The sequence below is a fragment of the Astatotilapia calliptera genome, chromosome 18 (genome assembly GCF_900246225.1).
Source record: "Astatotilapia calliptera chromosome 18, fAstCal1.2, whole genome shotgun sequence".
NCBI classification, from domain to species: Eukaryota; Metazoa; Chordata; class Actinopteri; order Cichliformes; family Cichlidae; genus Astatotilapia; species Astatotilapia calliptera.
The window spans coordinates 15,493,911-15,511,793 of record NC_039319.1 but is presented as its reverse complement, the minus strand read 5'-3'; the positions used below and the strand labels follow the sequence as shown (position 1 = coordinate 15,511,793).

Here is a 17,883-nt window from a genome sequence, read left to right as displayed (position 1 = left end):
CGATGCAAACAGTGATCCAAAGAATGCTGCAGAAGCAATCCAAGAGTTTTTACAAGAATCAGTGTCTTTATATTTAAAATTGTTAGTTTGTCCAACTAGTCTTGAGCCTCTGAAAATGAGGCATTATGTATAAAAATGTCTGTAACTCGTACAGTAAATAGTTAATGAAATTTTTGTTAAATGTCTTGAACCTTTAAGTCAGATGTAAAATCCACTGTGATAGTGTACAGACAGAAGACTACAAAAAGTGTCTTTGTCTAACAAACTATGGACCTAACTTTAGTCTTTTAAGAGCACAAGGGATATGTGCTGGCTGTGAAGTTTCTTCTTTACATGTGGCCTGGATGTAGTAAAACTATATATACAAATGTATGTGGAGGCAAAGAGGAATGATGCCAAAACAGCAATTCCTTCCCCAGAGTTTAAATTTAGAATAATGTCAGTACTGATCACTGGTAAGGGTCTGTGTTGAGTTTCTTTCAAATTTGTAACAAGAAAGGTTTATTGTCACCCACAAACAGATAAAAAACACTTTAAATTAATTTAAGTAATTTTAATATTTTGTCCCAGCACATTATAATCTATCATTCTATCAACAATATTGGAAATAACAGCGCATACAGTAGTGTAATTTGTTCATCACAGGCCAATCCACATTGGTCCATTTGTTCATACACATTTGTAAGTTCTCATAAAACTAGTCACAGAGCTGGCAAATTTACAGTACATTTTAAATAATTAATTTTCCACACATGTCTTGCTATGCATTTCAAAATAAACACCATTATACAGTATTATACAGCTACTGTAAACAAATATGGGTGTGGTCATTTTTGCCCCTCAGCTCTTTGCCTGCGGATGAGATCAGAATAATATCCTCCTTTGCTCAGCAGTTCCACATGTGTCCCAGCCTGTAACAAAAAAGAAAAAGGTGTTAGATATAATAAAAATTGATATAACACAATCAACTCAACAAGGAAGCTACCAGTATGTCCATATTTATTACTGAATACTGAAAGAATTCAAAGTACATCTCTGACATTAAAAGCTAGAGTAAATTAGCTGGAGGATTTAAATGGAGGTCAGAGTATGTTCTGAATACTCAGCCTTCTCACCTCCACAATACGACCATTGCTCATCACGCAGATCAAGTCAGCCCTTTGAATGGTGCTTAATCGGTGGGCGATGATGAGCACAGTGCGACCCCTTGTGGCTCTGTCCAGAGCCTCTTGCACCACTCGCTCTGATTCTGCATCCAGAGCACTTGTGGCTTCATCCAGCACCAGAATACTGGGGTTCTTGATCAAAGCGCGGGAAATGGCAATGCGTTGTTTCTGTCCACCTGATAATGTCACACCTCGCTCACCTGGATTTAAAGATCTGGAGTTTAGAATGAACAAGCGGCACCGTTTCTTAACAGTCGTGAAAGCTCAAATGGGAGCACATACCAACCACGGTGTTATAGCCGTCTGGGAAACCCGTGATGAAGCCGTGAGCATTGGCTTGCTTTGCTGCATTAATGACCTCAGCATCTGTAGCCTCAGGCTTCCCAAAACGGATGTTCTCCATGACGGATGATCCAAACAAAACTGGCTCCTAAAAGAAAGGAGAAAGAGGAAAAAAAGAAAGTTGCAGTGAAAATTGTTAGGAACTAATACTTTTTAAAAATTGAACATGAAATGATCAGCAGCCTTGACCTGATTGATGAATCCGATAACTTGGCTCCTGAGCCAGCAAAGGTCAAGTGTTCGAATGTCGAGGCCGTCCAACATGACTACGCCGCTGGTAGGGTCATAGAAACGCTCCAGCAGGGACGCCACTGTGGACTTTCCTACAGGGTTAAACATTTATCAGATGACCCAATATTGTTTCAATGTCGAACAGTTACTAAATGAAATGTCAGAAATTACCTCCTCCAGATTCTCCAACAATGGCGACTGTTTTACTGGGTGGTAGTGTCAAACTGAACCTCTGCAAGACTTGATGGCCTGGTCTTGTTGGATAACTGGAAACATATCAATAGAAAACAATACATCATTCACAAAACATTCTTTTATGTCTGTGCTCTGTTGTAGTTTTAAACTTATATTTGATTTGGAGCTGAATTAGAAGGATTTCAACCTGAACGAGACATTCATGAAGTCCACTCTTCCTGTGAGTGAATGGTATGGAATGCGTCCTCCTCCAGAGAGGGGGATAGTGGGCTGCAAAGCAAGGTATTCAAAAACCCGAGCCCCAGAGCTCATTCCTCTTACCACCTGCGACAAATGTTAAGAGATTGCCAGCAAAATATTTGAGGCATTTGGAAATGTTCACATATTATAATACTCCGGTTTCAAATCTGGTTGGATAATCAGATAATCGTAGTTTTTACTTACTTGACCGAAAAGTATGGAGATACTGGCCAAAGACCTAAACATAAAATGAATGCATGACTTGTAATTAACTACTTTTGAAAGAATACATTTAACAGTAAAAGAGAAATCATCGTGGAGCAAGTTGTGTGTTTTTACCTCTGAACAGTCTGAGAGGCAACCAAAAAGGACATTAGGTCTCCAGGAGACATTTCATTGCTTGAAATTAAAGTTCCTCCAGCAAAAATAGTTCCAAGGACAATGCCTGTATTAACACGACACAAAAACATTAGCATAATGTTGGTAGTTTAACAGCCTGCTAAAAAGTGTGTCAACTAATTAACATTGTAAAAGACACTCACAGTTCAGGGCTATGTTTGACAGCCCTTGGAAAATGGCAATCCCAGTACCAAGATTTTCATTCATTTCACATGATTTGTCAACTTCATATGCATATAACCTGTGTAAAAACATTACGGAAATCAAAACATTGTATCTCTGTCATAGTGCTTTTCTGAAAGTACAAAGGGTAGAAGTATAACAAAAAATATTCTCACTTACTGGAGCTCTCGTTCCTCCATTGCAAAAGCTTTTACTGTGCGCACATTACCAAGTGCCTCATCTGCCACCCCTGTCGCCTTTGCTACCTTGCATTTGACAGCAAGAAGTAAAAACACAGTCAGACAGCAAATTATACTAATTTTGCAAATAATAACTCATGCAGTGCTTTTTATTGGTTGCTTTGAGTGCCAGTGGTACTAATAAATTAAGCACTGCTGCATTCGTTTACATTTTACTGCATTTCAAAATAGGAGTTCAAACTTAACTAACATCTGCTGGCAGTAATTAGAACAAATCTTGAATTTATTAAGACAGCCGCTATATGCTTATAATACATGAAATATAACATGCATAGTACAACACCTGCTCTTGAGCCAAGCGGGATAGTCTGCGAAGGAATGAGCCAATGAGAGCTCCTGCTCCCACAAGACAGGGGAGGACAAGTACTGTCAAACCTGTGAGTTTTGGAGAAATGACATAGAGGGAGACAAAACATCCGACTGTCTGTGTAATACTCCGCAGACCCTGAAAATATACCAAAAAAGTGCAAAAAAATAAGAATTAGAAGCGTAAAACCAGAAAAACTTTAGTAACAAAATCATCACTGCCGGATCGTTCTTGTGTTATTACCTGAGAAATAACCAGTTTAAAGGATGACTTGAACTCCTGAATGTCAGCAGTCAAACGATTCACCAGCTGCCCGGTTTTATTAGCATCGAAGAAAGCTACGTCTTGTCTGAATTGAAAGAAAGCAAACAAGACAATGTGAACTATGGGAATCCCTGCCAGACAGTGGATGTCATACAGTCAGAGTTACGTGTATTTGGATTATGACACCGTTTTTGCAGTTGTGCTTCTGTACACCGCGACAAAAACTTTAAATTAGACAATCAAAGTGCAGACTTTCAAAACATTAATCAAAGATTTTGCACTAACTGCTTAGAAAGACAATTTTACACATAGTAATTGGATTACTTAAAATGCCCAGTTGCTTTTGATGTTTTGAAAATGGGTCACTGTGTTAGAAAAATATCTGTAAATAAACATTACAGACATAAATTTGTTAATGCAAATTTCAGTCTGAAGTCTTTATGTTTTGAGTTAAAATCCTCTGTGGGGAGCACTTAGAGCCCAAATTACAAAACTTTTCTCATGGTCTAAACACTTCTGCACCAAACTATACATAACATTTATTGTATACATCGATTTTTTTCCCTTTGTGTCAATATGTATGTATGTACCTCAGTAAGGATGCAAAAAGGGTCTTTCTCATGTCTGCCGCCACTCTTTCCCCCACCCTCGAGAGCAGAACAATGTACCCACTCGTCAACAGTCCCTGCACAAAGGAGGCAATTAAGTACCAGTTAAATAAACAATTTTCATTGAATAGATTAAATAAATAAATTATACAGTGAGATCTTTAAGTGCCAAATGAGTAAGATGAGAGAAAATGTGTGTGTATACGGCTACACAACAATTTAATATAGTTAACTGAAAACGCACTGACTATAGCATTAGAATGACTGCATTATAAAGCTGATAATTGCAAACTTCATGATTGTAGTATTTATTTTGTGCTTGACTCATGTTCACAAGTAAGTTGTGCAACTAGTGAGATTTCATGTGTACTTACCTGGATACCATACAGTCCAAGTAATTTCAGGGCTGGACCTCTTATCTCATGAACATAATTCCCAGTATTTTCTCTCAGGTAGCGTGCCACAACATTTACCAGATCACCGAGCATCAAGGGGATTTGAATGTTCAAGATAGCAGCACCAAAAGCGAGCTGAGGAAAACAGCCCCCCCCCCAAAACATCCATTTTAAATGATAAGCATAAATGTCCTAACTGGCTAAAATCTTTTGCTTCACTGACATTCTTGATCAGTAAACAGATTCAGTCTTACCACAACAGCACAGACGAGAGTGAACAGCTGAGGTTTTACAAATTCCCACAGAACGTGCCATTTGAAGTCAGGCACTGGGTTTTTGGCTACAACTTCCACGGGGGTGTTATTATTCACATCTGCCTCACAGTGGGCTACATGGCAAAACAGTCGAGCTGAAACAGTAAGTACTGCTGGTCCCAGGATAAACTTCAAAGCTACTCCCGGGGGTTTCGATGTCCTGGTGGTGGACTGACGGACAGCTCTCTGAGTCAGGCTCCAAATGCGACTGACAGCACCGCCACGCTGCTGTGAGGAGCTGTTTGCATTAGACCCTGGGGATGTGTACCACCTGGATACAGACCAGGACAGAAATAAAATCAGGGAATCAAAATCATGAAGGTTTTGCAACACTAATGTAACAAAAATCCTGGCCGTTATCAGCTACTCAATTTTAATGAATTCGTTCCCCTGTGTTACAGTTGAGTAGCACAAGGAAATGTGGCCCAACTGAAACAACATTTTTGTTTTAAATATATTTTATTGACAACTTCGTATTAATAAAATATACACATATATATATATATATATATATATATATATATATATATATATATACACACACACACACACACACACACACACACACACATATATATAAATTGAGAAATTAATGAGACAGAAAAAAACAAGAAAACAAACAATGTTAAGAGAACCTGTATTTAACAATTATAACGAAGTGGCACTATAATCACAGTTACACAAAATAAAGCATAAAGTATAAAACCAGTATAAAACTTTCCCTTCAGTTTTATATATATATATATATATATATATATATATATATGTATAGTGATAATATGTGCAAATACAACGGATTTGCTCTATTGCGTTAGGATTACGTACGGCTCGTGTTAATAGGTGCGGTGATTACAGCGGTTGATGAGCCTTTATCTGCGTGGGAATTTGAGTATAAACCGCAAATTGTTGTTTTTTTCTTCCAAAAGCCAAAGTTTAATTTAACAGAATGCATTTACTTGAGTATGTTAATGCTACTTCACTATTTTTTGGGCAAATGTTGAAGTTTTTATACATTTATCTTACAGTTCAGGAAAAATTCAGGAAAACTAGTCGAAATTTTCAGTTATCTCAAAAGTTAGAAAGAAAAATCTCACATTTGTGTGTTAATGATTTAATATTTTTAAAGTGGTTTTGTTTTGATTTGTTTTACTGTCACAGTACTGCTTTTTTCTAAGAGAAAAGATCTGAATAAGTCTGGCAGTGCTAAAGGAAATCAAAGTAGGTCAAGTGTGACAGTGAGGAGAACCACATATATGGGATTATACAGCTGGTATAATCTACAGGTCGCCTGTCACTGGCTAAATTAGCTACCGGTCACTTTAACCTACCGTGAAAACTTCCATAAGTCTGCACTTTTATTGCACCGGCAGTGCAACGACAATGGCCGCAATGGTGCAGCAGCGATGTTTGCTCTACAACTGAGCAACTGAAGCATCCTTTACTCCTTTTTCAGTGATAATAAACTCATGAGGTCAAAATAATCTTTAAGCTCTACAGTAATCCAGCGAAACTCTGCAGGTTGCCATGTTCAAACTCTCCCAGGATGCATTTCAGCTGGAAAGCTAGGACCGTTGCTTTAAGATGATTTTTTCTTTGTGAAACCCACAAGCAAGACGAATAAATGCTTACTTCACAGCAAGCTATATATCGATATTTGGGACTATTTGGACGACGCTAAAAGCGAAAAAGTCGGACAACAGAGGGTCTGCCATGTGAAAATTATTTAAAAAACTACAATTGCTACTCGGAAATTGCGTCAGTGTGATCAGAAGTGACGTCAAAGTCGTTTTGTTGACATTTGTTAGCGAAAGACAAAAACAGTGCACACGCACAGGTTGATGTATTTTTGGAAATCAAGTAACGGACCGCGGAACCGACCGAAGACAGCCGTGTTGTAACTGAAACGAAGTTGTGTGAGATAAGCGAGCTGTGGTGAAGAGGTGGACACTGAGCAGCAAACACTAAAAAAGGGATAAAGATCAGCAGATGAACCGACGGCAGACGGGAACAAAACAAACCGTGTCACCCTGACTACAAGACTGGCTGAATCATTCACAGGTTAGCCAGCCGCTGCACAGTCATTTGGCTCAGGTAGTAATCTTTTATTAACGTAAGGGACGCTCATTACTAACTATACGGAAGCTTCATGTGCTGAATTGTTAACTCCAACGCAGAATTTTACTTGTCATCATGGTCGTGTAGGGTTACACAAGCGCCGTCCGTTAGTGGAGCAGGTTAGCAGGCTAATGTTAGCTGTAGCTAACCTCCTTTCTTCCTGAAGTGCTCGAGCTGCTAAGTAGCTAGCTGCAGGATGTAGTTGTGGTTGCTAGTCTGCTTTCGTTTCGTATAGTCTTTAGTATAAGTAGCTCGTTAGTTGTGGAGGGGTGACCTGAAGAATGTGAAGCACAATGGCCAACTTTGAAGCTTACCAGGAGTATCAGAGAATTGATGACTACGAGGAGGACTCACCACCAGGAGAGGAGGATTTACTGGTGCACGTGCCTGAGGGCCTAAAAGGTAAACATATTATTATTGCTTACGTTAAAAGTGGTTTCTAATGTATGTTAAAGTTTGTACTTGTTAAGGTTAAAAAGGCTGGCCATCTGCTGACAAATGATGCAACAAAATAAGAGGTTAAGTAAGTTGTAAAAGACTTCTCCCTTTCCAATGGTCTCATTTCTGTTTCAGACTCATGGCACCATATCAAGAACCTGGATAACTTCTTTACAAGGATATCCTTTTAAACTCTGTGAACAAACTGGCGAAAGCCAGAATGATCCCTTTTACATCATTTGAATGTCACTTCTGCTGCTGCTGCTATGGGATCAAATATGAATATTTAGACATTGTGTTACACTGATTGTTATCACTTCACTGTGCAGTCAGCTTACTTATAGTGAATGTCCACACCCTAAATACTTATAGTTAAAATAATTGCATACCTGTTGTAGGGCTGTTTAAAATTTTCCTTAACCATGTTGTTCACATATATCACTTTCATCAAAAAAATGGCTTTGCCTGTATGATGTTTTCCGAGTTCTTTGAACTTGCGTAAGTACTGAGTTGCACAGAAATACTCACCATGTTGAGATGGCTAAAATATTGCACCATCATAGCAGGTGATACACATTGAATGCAAAACATTAGGTTGATGTGTGTTTGCAGATCTAAGAGGAAATTTGTTTGGCCTTGTGTATGTGTCTGTGAGTTAAGTGCACCCCAGCCTTTGACGACAATACCCTTTTTTTTTTAAGCAATTCCGTCTCTAAATGTTATTTTGTATCTTTTTTTAATATGGTCATTTATTCTGTTATGACTTTTTCTGTTAGGATTAATCCCTTCACCAGCTGCCATGTTAATGCAACATATTTTTTATACTCCTGCTGTTTGTGCTGCTGCCATGCCTGTATGACATTTGTTATTCCTGGTGTTTATCAGATGGGGCGACTTTACTTAACTACAGTGTGTAGTGTAGTGTATTGTTTATAACCTAATTATTTATAGCAGTTAAACATTAAACACTTTTCATTGTTATCTTTTGGTTTTCTTGGTATTTTCATTAAGTGTGTAACCTAATCACTCTCTTTTTTTTTTTTTTTTTTTAAATCTCACTCTCACAGTCAGCTATTGTTTGTTGTCACATTCACAACGTTCCTTGTCAACTGCGTGGAATACGATGTCCTGTTTGCCAATCGAGCGGTCAACCACACAGGGCCAATCCAGAACCCTTTGGACCGGAACAAAGTCACACTGCCAGATGCCATCCTACCAACTCAGGAGTGCACTGCAAGGTAATGATGGCATATTACAATCCTACAGACAGTTTAGGTGTCTGAAGGAGATTCGTTTTCTTTTTTTTTTCTGGTGGGAAAAGGATGAGTTGACTTAATCTGACAGAATGTACAGGCATGAAAAGTCATGCAAATTCCAGGAAGTTTGATTAGACACTTTGTTCTCAAGCAGAGTCCAGGATTAGAGACAGGCCTTTAGAGGGATGTCATTATTCTGACTTAATACAGTCGCAATTAGACTTTCACACTAAATCTCTTTATGGGCTGTAAACGATTTGGCAAGAGTGCAAGATACAGTCACATACTCTGAGAAAAGAAAAAAAAAACTATTTAACTGTAACCAGCATGTTTTCTCCTTTAATCTAGAAATCTGTTAGAACTCACTTGTGTTTGTAATGCAAGGCAATGGTTTGTCATCAGATTAATTAGACTGGTTTCTATATTTCATTCAGTGGTTTTTTTTTTTGTGTTTTTTTTTTTGTGTTTTTTTTTTTCATTTTTGGTTTAATTCACCCTGAGATTAGTAGCTTCAACATTTCTGCAACTCATGGTTACTTGGAGGGAGGTGTTTGTTTTGAGAGCTCAGCCTGGCTTTGGAGAACAGAGCGATGTAATTGATAGCTATGGTGAGGTACAGCTGACCGAGATGCTGACAGCTTGGCTGGGACAGCGAGCTGACTACCACATGACACCTCACAAGCTGACTGCAGGAGTAAGCCCCCCACCTACCCCTCCCACTCCTGTGTTGTCACATTTTTTTTGACAACATGTAGCCTAGACTCAGCTTGACTGCAGCTCAATAGTTGTTTATATCAAAGGCAATGACGTCCGCTTGGATTTCTAATTTGGGAACAACTTGTCCCACAGTTTAGGCTCTCTCTGTCCTCTTCATACCCCATATCTAATTTCCCTCATAAAGCAGCTTTAAAACACTCGGACTGAAAACAAGATTGTATTTTGTTTAATACATCTGAATGTTAACTCATAAAGAGCTTTTACAGTTGCACTGAAATTTGCTAATGTTTATTTAGATACATGGGAACATTAAAGGGTTTCCTTAAATTTAGAATATAATGAGCAGACATCCACCACTGTACTTCAAACACCCCCCCACCAAAAACATGTTAACTGAAGTTTACTAGATTACTCCATCTAAGATCAGCTGTTGCATACTTCATATAAATATTATGTCATTAGATAATGAAGAGCCAACTTAAATTATTAGTAGAGGAGAGGGGAATGTGTGTAGATAGATAGATAGATAGATAGATGAATACTTTATTAATCCCACAAGGGAAATTGTTGTGTTACAGTGTGTGAATGTGTGTGTGAATGGGTGGATGACAGGTTGTGTAAAGCGCTTTGGGGTCCTTAGGGACTAGAAAAGCGCTATACAAATACAGGCCATTTACCATTACTGCAGCATGATAAAGAGTAAAAATAGTACTGTCTACAATAAATGACAAATAAACAACACAGTTAAAATAAAAGTGCCACAGATGCCCAGTACGGGCCTTATACTGAGATAGTGCAGGGATTTTATACACACAACAGTGATTAAAAAACAAGTAAAAGTATAAATGAAGTTAGTTAAAAACCATAAAGTATGACCGACATTGTGTAAGAGATTTTACAATGACTCTACATTATGTACAGTGTTTACTATGTATGAATTGATACATGAAGTTAGCCATGTTTTAAAGGAGCTTTTGTTTCTGTTCAGGATTCAAGAGAACAGCTGGATCATATTCCTTCTCATTATGGCTGCTATATTCTGGATCTATCGTCTTATTAAGGTCATTTGCAACTTTTTGAACTACTGGGAGATCAGGCAGTTCTACATCAAAGCACTGAAGATCAGAATGGTGAGTGCACCAACTTGAGATGAGTATTAAGGTCATTCAAACAAATTTTTTTGACTCATGTTCATTGGTATGCAGAGAGATGATAAATCTCAGTGTTTTAAATTGTGGCTTTGTCTCAATGTGAGTGGGTTCCTTGTGTCTTTCTCCCAGGATGAACTATGCAACTACACATGGCAGGAAGTCCAAGACCGTCTAATCAGCCTCCAGAGGGAACAGCAAATGTGCATTCACAAGAAAGAGCTGACAGAACTTGATATTTATCACCGGATCCTACGTTTTAAGAACTACATGGTGGCTATGATAAACAAATCCCTGCTGCCGGTGCACCTGCAGCTCCCCCTGCTGGGCAATGTGGTCTTTCTAACCCAGGGTCTGAAGTACAACTTTGAACTCATCCTTTTCTGGGGCCCTGGCTCACTCTTTCAGAATAAGTGGAATCTGCACCCCAAGTACAAGCGCAGTGGAAACCGCCTGGAGCTTGCCCAGCAGCTCAGCAGGGTCATCCTCCTGATGGGTTTGGCCAATTTGCTGCTATGTCCCTTCATCCTAGTGTGGCAGGTGCTCTATGCTTTCTTCAGCTACACAGAAGTGATCCGCAGAGAACCTGGGAGTTTGGGCGCACGTCGATGGTCCCTCTACGGTCGTTTATACCTGCGTCACTTCAATGAGCTGGACCATGAGCTGCACGGGCGTTTGGGTCGTGGCTACAAACCCACTTCCAAGTACATGAACTCGTTTACATCGCCACTGCTGACTGTGATTGCTAAGAACATTGCCTTCTTCTCAGGCTCAGTGCTGGCTGTTCTCATCGTACTTACAGTCTATGATGAGGATGTTCTGACAGTGCAGCACATTCTGACTGCTATTACTGTGCTGGGGGTGACAATAACTATCGCAAGGTGAGTCCTCAAAGCAAGCCCACCCAGTCAGTCATCAAAAAACAACTACAATATACACTGTTACAAATTATTTGTCTATTTTTATTTCATTTATTCAGCTGAAAGCTAATCAGTGAAGTAATTCTTTAAATAACTCACATTAAAACTATGAGCAAGTATTAGATATTCTTCATCATGTACTCCCATCTGAATTTTTAACTTTTTATGATAAAGCTTTTCTCTTTTGCTTATCCATTTGTCTCATATGTGCAGGTAATGCACAGCTGTAATGCTGACATTTTGTACCTGTCCCACGCCAGGTCTTTCATCCCAGATGAGCATATGGCGTGGTGTCCAGAACAGCTGCTGCAGTGTGTGCTGGCACACATTCACTATATGCCAGACCACTGGAGGGGCAACGCTAACAAGAGTGAGACCCGTGACGAGGTGGCACAGCTGTTCCAGTACAAAGCGGTGAGGAATGCAGAAACTCAGTGGATAGGAACACACTTGTCACACTCAAGTCAGACTGAAATTATGTGCTTGTTCTGGCTGTGATGAGGGTTTTTAATCTAGGACCTGGGTAATGCTAAAACTGTCAGATTGGTCACAGTCATATTTTTATAGGGTGTACATAAAATAAAACGTACAGAACCAGAAATTCATGTCATCTCTGTCCACTCAGGTGTTCATCTTGGAGGAGTTGCTCAGTCCTATTGTCACACCCTTCATTCTCATCTTCCTCTTGAGAAACAAGTCTCTAGAAATAATTGACTTCTTCAGGAACTTCACCGTGGAGGTCGTTGGAGTTGGTGACATCTGTTCCTTTGCCCAGATGGACATCAGACGCCATGGAAACCCAACAGTAAGACCCATTCCTTTTGTCTGGCAGGAGTGAATGAACAAATGTCTCAGTGAATGAAGACTGTGGAAAAAAAATGATATCAAAAAGGTGATCTGTCTATTGATGTTTTTTCAGTGGCTGTCAGAAGGACAGACAGAGGCATCTGTGTACCAGCAGGCTGAAAATGGCAAAACGGAGCTGTCCCTCATGCATTTCACCATAAAGAATCCACGGTGGCAGCCCCCTCAGGAGAGCTCAGTGTTTATCAGCCATTTAAAGGAGAAGGTGCACCATGATGCACAGGCCGGCCCCTCCACTCAGCTGCTGCTCTCAGAGGCGCCTCTCTGCACCTCGCTGCAGTCCAACGAGTCTGGCACTGGGGTAGGAACCAAGTCGATAACACAAACAGCAAGAACTACTTATTTGCTCAAAAATGATATAGGCAGCTAATGTAAAAAGAAAACTCAGTAATGCAGTCATCCCTTACCATTAGGATCATCAGTTTTTCCCTATAAATACTTAATGCCTAAACTACTAGAAATTTGATTACTGATAATGGCTTCATTATGAAATATATTGTTGTAATTTCTATTCTCATTAATTTTTTTCCTTTATTTTTTTGTAACTTTCTGACATTTGTTGTTTCCAGGCTGATAATCTTTTGGCCAGTGTCCTGGCTCACCCTGTTATAACTGCATCTGGACTGCAAGGGCGAGACCATCGACTCATCCCACCGAGCACCGCTGCTTCTGCTGCAGCCAGCGTTCTCGCCTCTTTGTCCACGTCTCAGCTCGCGCATACCAGTCGTGGCCGGTCACACGGCCTCCTGCCCTCCTCCGTCCACCCTGAGACTACCATGTACCACAGTGAGCGCACCGTAATTGACAGGTATTTTCCAATATTACATTTTATATACTTCTATTCTGAGCTTATTTATAACAAAACTATACCAAACAAAATCCAAATGCTTGTTGAAAAAAAAGTGTTTGGCTTTTTTCCCAGTATGTCTAACAGTGACTCTCGTGTCCGGAGCAATGCACTGCAGTCAGAGTTTGCCTCAGCCGAGATGAGTCTCCATGCCATCTACATGCATGAGGTAATTTCCTGTTCATGAACTATAGCCTCTCAAACGTGTGTGTGTGTGTGTGTGTGTGTGTGTGTGTGTGTGTGTGTGTGTGTGTGTGTGTGTGTGTGTGTGTGTGTGTGTGTGTGTGTGTGTGTGTGTGTGTGTGTGTGTGTGTGTGTGTGTGTGTGTGTGTGTGTCCAATGTCCCTTTTTTTTCCTCCAAAATTTTAGGTGCTATTTTTGCACATAGACATGCACAAACATGCAAATCTTTACTTTGGTCTCTCATGTATCATCGTAGCTTCAGTTCATGGTTTCATTTTTAGTATTGCTTAAAAGATTTAATGCTCGAAAGGCACATTTTGAGCCAGAGTAATGCTTTTAGTATCTTTTGTAGGTACCATAAGTTTAGCACCCGTTTCTGCCGCACACTGAAAACTGTTTGTCTCTTCAGCTCCACCAGCAGAGCTCCCACCCACCAAGAACTTCAGGCCAGTGGCATAATCCAGTGCCAATGAGAGATCTGCACACACACACTGGTAAATGAAAGTGTTGATTTTTAAGAACCTGTTATTTTTAATTCAGCCAAAGATTATGAATATTAGTTTGCAGAGGACTTTTATAAATATTGTTGGTGTCAGTTCAGAATCAAATGAATGTGACAAAAATTCTTGTTGTGCTGAAATCCTGGTTCTGATGTGGCTACCCTGATATTACAAATCATTAGACAGCAAACCAATAGATATTATACCCTTATTCTCAGGTTACCAGGCACACAGCGGCCTCAGTTCCAGCATTTCTGTGCCCACCACTGTCCATCTTGGTGGCTGGCAAGAGGTAGAAGAAGATGAAGAAGACGATCAGGAGATTAATAGTGGATCTACTCCAAAACAGGGCACTGGGGGTAGTTGTTGAAGTGCCTTTTGTCATAAGGTATACGCTCTCATTTCAATGCTCTGTGGTTCTGTATTTTTGGGCATTGTTTGTCCTGAAGCTACAAAGCCGTGATCATTTCTCTTCTTCTTTTTTTGTGTTTTTGTTTTCTTTTGTTTTGTTTTTTAGTGTTTACATTTTACTTTCTTCAACGAAAGTTGTGGCCTTAGATGATCTTCATGGAGAATTTAGCATGGACCTTTAATACACCATTCAGCGTTTTTAGGAGGGACTCATTGAATAACCACAGTCTCTGCACCTCTACGCCTCATCCTGTCATATCAGGCAGACTATGGCATCAGGGAAACCATATGTCTTCCGTCCACATTGTCACAATTTTCTTATCAACTTGTAGGAACTTTTCCCGAAGCTCGTATGACAGAAAGATCGATGAGGTGTAGGGTAATCATAGATCCACCGTGCGACGATGGGCGCGAAACGCAAAAGGTTCATCACAACTTCTGCTGCGCACAAATCGAGTATTTGAGCATCACAGGGTATTACGGTGCAAGTATAATTGAAGTTTTCCACAGAATAGTGTCTCAATCTGTGCCACAGCATGAAGTCTTCAAATTGTATCTTGTTTGCCTGAACAATTTTAGTCATCTGGGGGGAAAAAAAGCATTTCAGAGTTGTGCTATTTGACTCTTGTAAAATGTAAATACACTTTTGCATCTTGCTTGTTCCTTCAAAGGTCACATTTTTACTACTAGATCCAATTCCTGCAAAATATACCAAGTATTGAAATGATTCAAAAGTTCACTATATACAGTAGCCGCACTGCTAAAACACTATGTGTATCTGGGAGTTCCTTGAGCCTAAGCATGCACATGGTTTGATGCTGCTGTCTGTGTTTAGTGGTCCTAAATGCAGATTTTTGTTCAGTGTTGTTGTTTCTGCGGCTCATCTGTCAAGACAGTTGCTTTTCCTCAAAAGCAGAGCCGTAGTAATGGGCACCAAGTACACTTGTCTTAGAAATCCCAATGCAGATAGAAGATGTAATTGAAATCTGTTTAAGCTGGACAGAGCCAGCGTTATGCCTTAACACCGATGTAAAAACATGTATTTAAATCCTAGTTTTCCGCATTACCTCAGTTGTGGAGGAGAAAAAACGAATACACAAATCGATACCTCTGTAGTGTATTTACTCTTGTGTAAATATTTATTATACATAAACGTTTTTTTTCATTCTAGAGGTGCATCTTTCGACTGCATTTTGATTTTAATGGCAGGTGTAGGTGGAAACCATTTTTAAAAGAACAAAACAGTAAGGTGTTACTTTTTTCAAATACTTTGTGTGCTTGTTACCATTTTTTGTGCTTTCCCTCAAACTGATCATATAAAAATGGAACTTCATCATAAGGGCTGATTTCAGAGTGCGTGCTAAGGACGGCAATTCTGCTAAGACTTTATTTTTCCAAAGTAAGATCATTATATATATTTATTTCCCCACATATGTAATTGATACAGGTATATAGAGAGATATAATTTATTTAGGAAAAAAAAATTAAACAATCATAAACTTTTACGAATGGAGGTGGTGTGGCCCCTCTTACAATGTGGTTTTTGTCTTTAATTTTGGTGTTATTGCAAAGATGCCATGCCCAGCGGCAAGATGGTGAATGCAATTGCCGGTAAACCCTGAAATAAACTGGGACAAAATCTCATAGTTGATCTAGTGATGACAATATCAACCCAGTTTTATTGCATTCTGCAAAGGAATATAAATTGAGCCCTCCACCTCTATAAGACTTCAGAGTGTGTCCTAACCCTCTCGTGTGTTTAGAAGTTGTTTCACTCTCACGTTGAGCGTGCATGCGTCTGTGGAGGGAATGCATTTTAACATCTGCGTAATTATGCTAACACTTTTGCACTGATTGAAAAGCATTTTTAATGTGTGTGTGTGTGTGTGTGTGTGTGTGTGTGTGTACTTGCATCCTGATTTAACTTTATAGATGAGCATTGCATCAGCCTGTCTTGTGTTGTCATTTGTCCTCAGCAGACTATAAGGAAACACTGTGGCCAAGCACATAATGTTTTTTTGCTGGGTTTTTTGTTTTGTTTGTTTTTTGTTTTTTCTTCTGCCGCTGGTCAGTAAATGTCTGTTTCCCTCACACGGCCTTAAATGTGCTTACACGCATTTCTTGTGGTCGCAGTTCATTTGTGGTGTTTTTTTCCATATGAGATGAGTTTGTGTTGTAGAGACACTGGAGCTCAGCTTTGAACACAGAGTTTTGATAGTCTCCACATTTACACGCCATGGTAGTGTCTAATGTTAGTCGTTTTATTATAAGCAGTGCCTTGGTAATAAGGATTAGCATTTGCTCTTTTTAGAAGCCGTCTCATGTTAACCAATAGATTTGCTTTCACATATTTACCAGCACATAGGATGTACAGTATTTTTGATTTCCATGCCATTGTGTATAGCATCGAGTGCATATAGTGAAACTGTGGATGTGTCTTGTTAGCTGACAGGTCAGTCTGTTGTATCTGACAGTGTATCTTTTGTCATGGGACTGCGCTGTCTTTAACATCCTGAAGAAACGGGAGCATGCCATTATGGCAAACCTTCTGATCATACTATGGTTTCTTATCCACTATATAGACCAGTCGAAGGATCACAGTGACTGGAACAAGGTGCTATGTTTTCATCCTGAAATGGTGAATTTGTTTTCTTCTTCTTCTTCTTCTTCTTCTTCTTGTCTGTATGTTTTTGTTCTGTAAATTGAGCAGCATTAGCTGAAATATGAAACATGCCAAAAGAACTTGTTTTCAGCACAGCTTTACAGTACGTGTTGTTTTCAGAGACTGAGTAGAGAGGCAAATACATCTAATTTTGAGTGTATTTAATCGTTCTGTGTGTGGTTGATTATGTAATGTTTATTTAAAATAAAAAAGAATAAAGTTTAATTTTCTTTGTTTTTGTTTTTGCTGTTGCTTGGAAGTAGTTTTTCATGTAACTTAACTTGTAAAAACTTAAATACTTAAACAACTCGATTCTTTACCCTCACATTTTCCAACCAAAGGAGTCTACTGTGTTTTCCATTTGTTTGGTTAAATAATAACTGTAGACAAGAGACATTATAGATGGATAGATAGATAGATGCCTAGAAGTTTGAACTATAACACCTAAATCTATATAACAATAAAAAAGAAAGTATTTAGTGAACAGCTTCTGAATGAATATAAAGGTTTTATACAGACTTATTCACATTTTGTTACTACTGTCATATATATGTTTTCCGTACTTTTGTCCTTTGTCTCTTTCTCCCCTTTGACTTGCTCTATGACTCTTTCTAACCAGTTGATTCTGCTCACAGTCTTGTTGGAACTTATGAAGGAATAGCACATATACATGGTCCATTGATTAAACGTCATTTTACAGCATCAACAGCTGCATAAATCGCATTCAGTGACCCTCATTTCTAGAAGAGCTCAGTGGCAGTGTTAGGGTAACCTGTTGATCAAGTCTTTTTTTTTGTAAATCAGGACTTTTCGTATGGAATAATTAAGGTGAGTTGTTTTCTTTAACAGCACCTCACTGCCACGTGTTCCCACTATTGTCCTGTGCTTGCTATAATACTGTAAATACTATCAAGACTGTAAATAAAGATGTGCTTCTTT

The 17,883-nt window shown here is 39.2% G+C and overlaps 2 protein-coding genes across 2 annotated transcripts; one reads left to right on the top strand and one right to left on the bottom strand.

Annotated features, from left to right (window-relative positions):
- Window positions 1-538: 538 nt before the first annotated feature.
- Window positions 539-6,327, bottom strand: abcb8 (ATP-binding cassette, sub-family B (MDR/TAP), member 8). Its single transcript, XM_026149001.1, has 16 exons — window positions 6,212-6,327; window positions 4,824-5,154; window positions 4,549-4,704; window positions 4,157-4,251; window positions 3,546-3,651; window positions 3,279-3,440; window positions 2,916-3,001; window positions 2,717-2,814; window positions 2,514-2,619; window positions 2,379-2,412; window positions 2,122-2,258; window positions 1,911-2,005; window positions 1,698-1,831; window positions 1,449-1,596; window positions 1,116-1,366; window positions 539-911 (listed from the first exon to the last, which is right to left on the bottom strand). Exons 1-16 carry the CDS (start codon window positions 6,316-6,318, stop codon window positions 828-830), a joined length of 2,130 nt encoding a protein of 709 aa, XP_026004786.1. The 5' UTR covers window positions 6,319-6,327; the 3' UTR covers window positions 539-827.
- Window positions 6,328-6,865: 538 nt separating this feature from the next.
- Window positions 6,866-17,883, top strand: atg9b (autophagy related 9B). Its single transcript, XM_026149000.1, has 14 exons — window positions 6,866-7,400; window positions 7,572-7,615; window positions 7,870-7,934; window positions 8,504-8,674; window positions 10,398-10,539; window positions 10,690-11,438; window positions 11,738-11,891; window positions 12,103-12,282; window positions 12,397-12,642; window positions 12,911-13,149; window positions 13,264-13,357; window positions 13,781-13,865; window positions 14,090-14,259; window positions 14,389-17,883. Exons 1-13 carry the CDS (start codon window positions 7,292-7,294, stop codon window positions 14,239-14,241), a joined length of 2,430 nt encoding a protein of 809 aa, XP_026004785.1. The 5' UTR covers window positions 6,866-7,291; the 3' UTR covers window positions 14,242-14,259; window positions 14,389-17,883.

Bases quoted from the DNA above. Each gene is read 5' to 3' on its own strand.
- abcb8 (XM_026149001.1), bottom strand. From the start codon at position 6,318: ATGCTTCAGTTGCTCAGTTGTAGAGCAAACATCGCTGCTGCACCATTG. The intron at 2,815-2,915 runs GTAAGTGAGAAT...GTTTTTACACAG, and splicing joins ATGGAGGAACGAGAGCTCCA to GTTATATGCATATGAAGTTG. The intron at 2,006-2,121 runs GTTGAAATCCTT...ATATGTTTCCAG, and splicing joins TTCATGAATGTCTCGTTCAG to TTATCCAACAAGACCAGGCC.
- atg9b (XM_026149000.1), top strand. From the start codon at position 7,292: ATGGCCAACTTTGAAGCTTACCAGGAGTATCAGAGAATTGATGACTAC. The intron at 7,401-7,571 runs GTAAACATATTA...TTTCTGTTTCAG, and splicing joins CGTGCCTGAGGGCCTAAAAG to ACTCATGGCACCATATCAAG. The intron at 8,675-10,397 runs GTAATGATGGCA...GTTTCTGTTCAG, and splicing joins ACTCAGGAGTGCACTGCAAG to GATTCAAGAGAACAGCTGGA.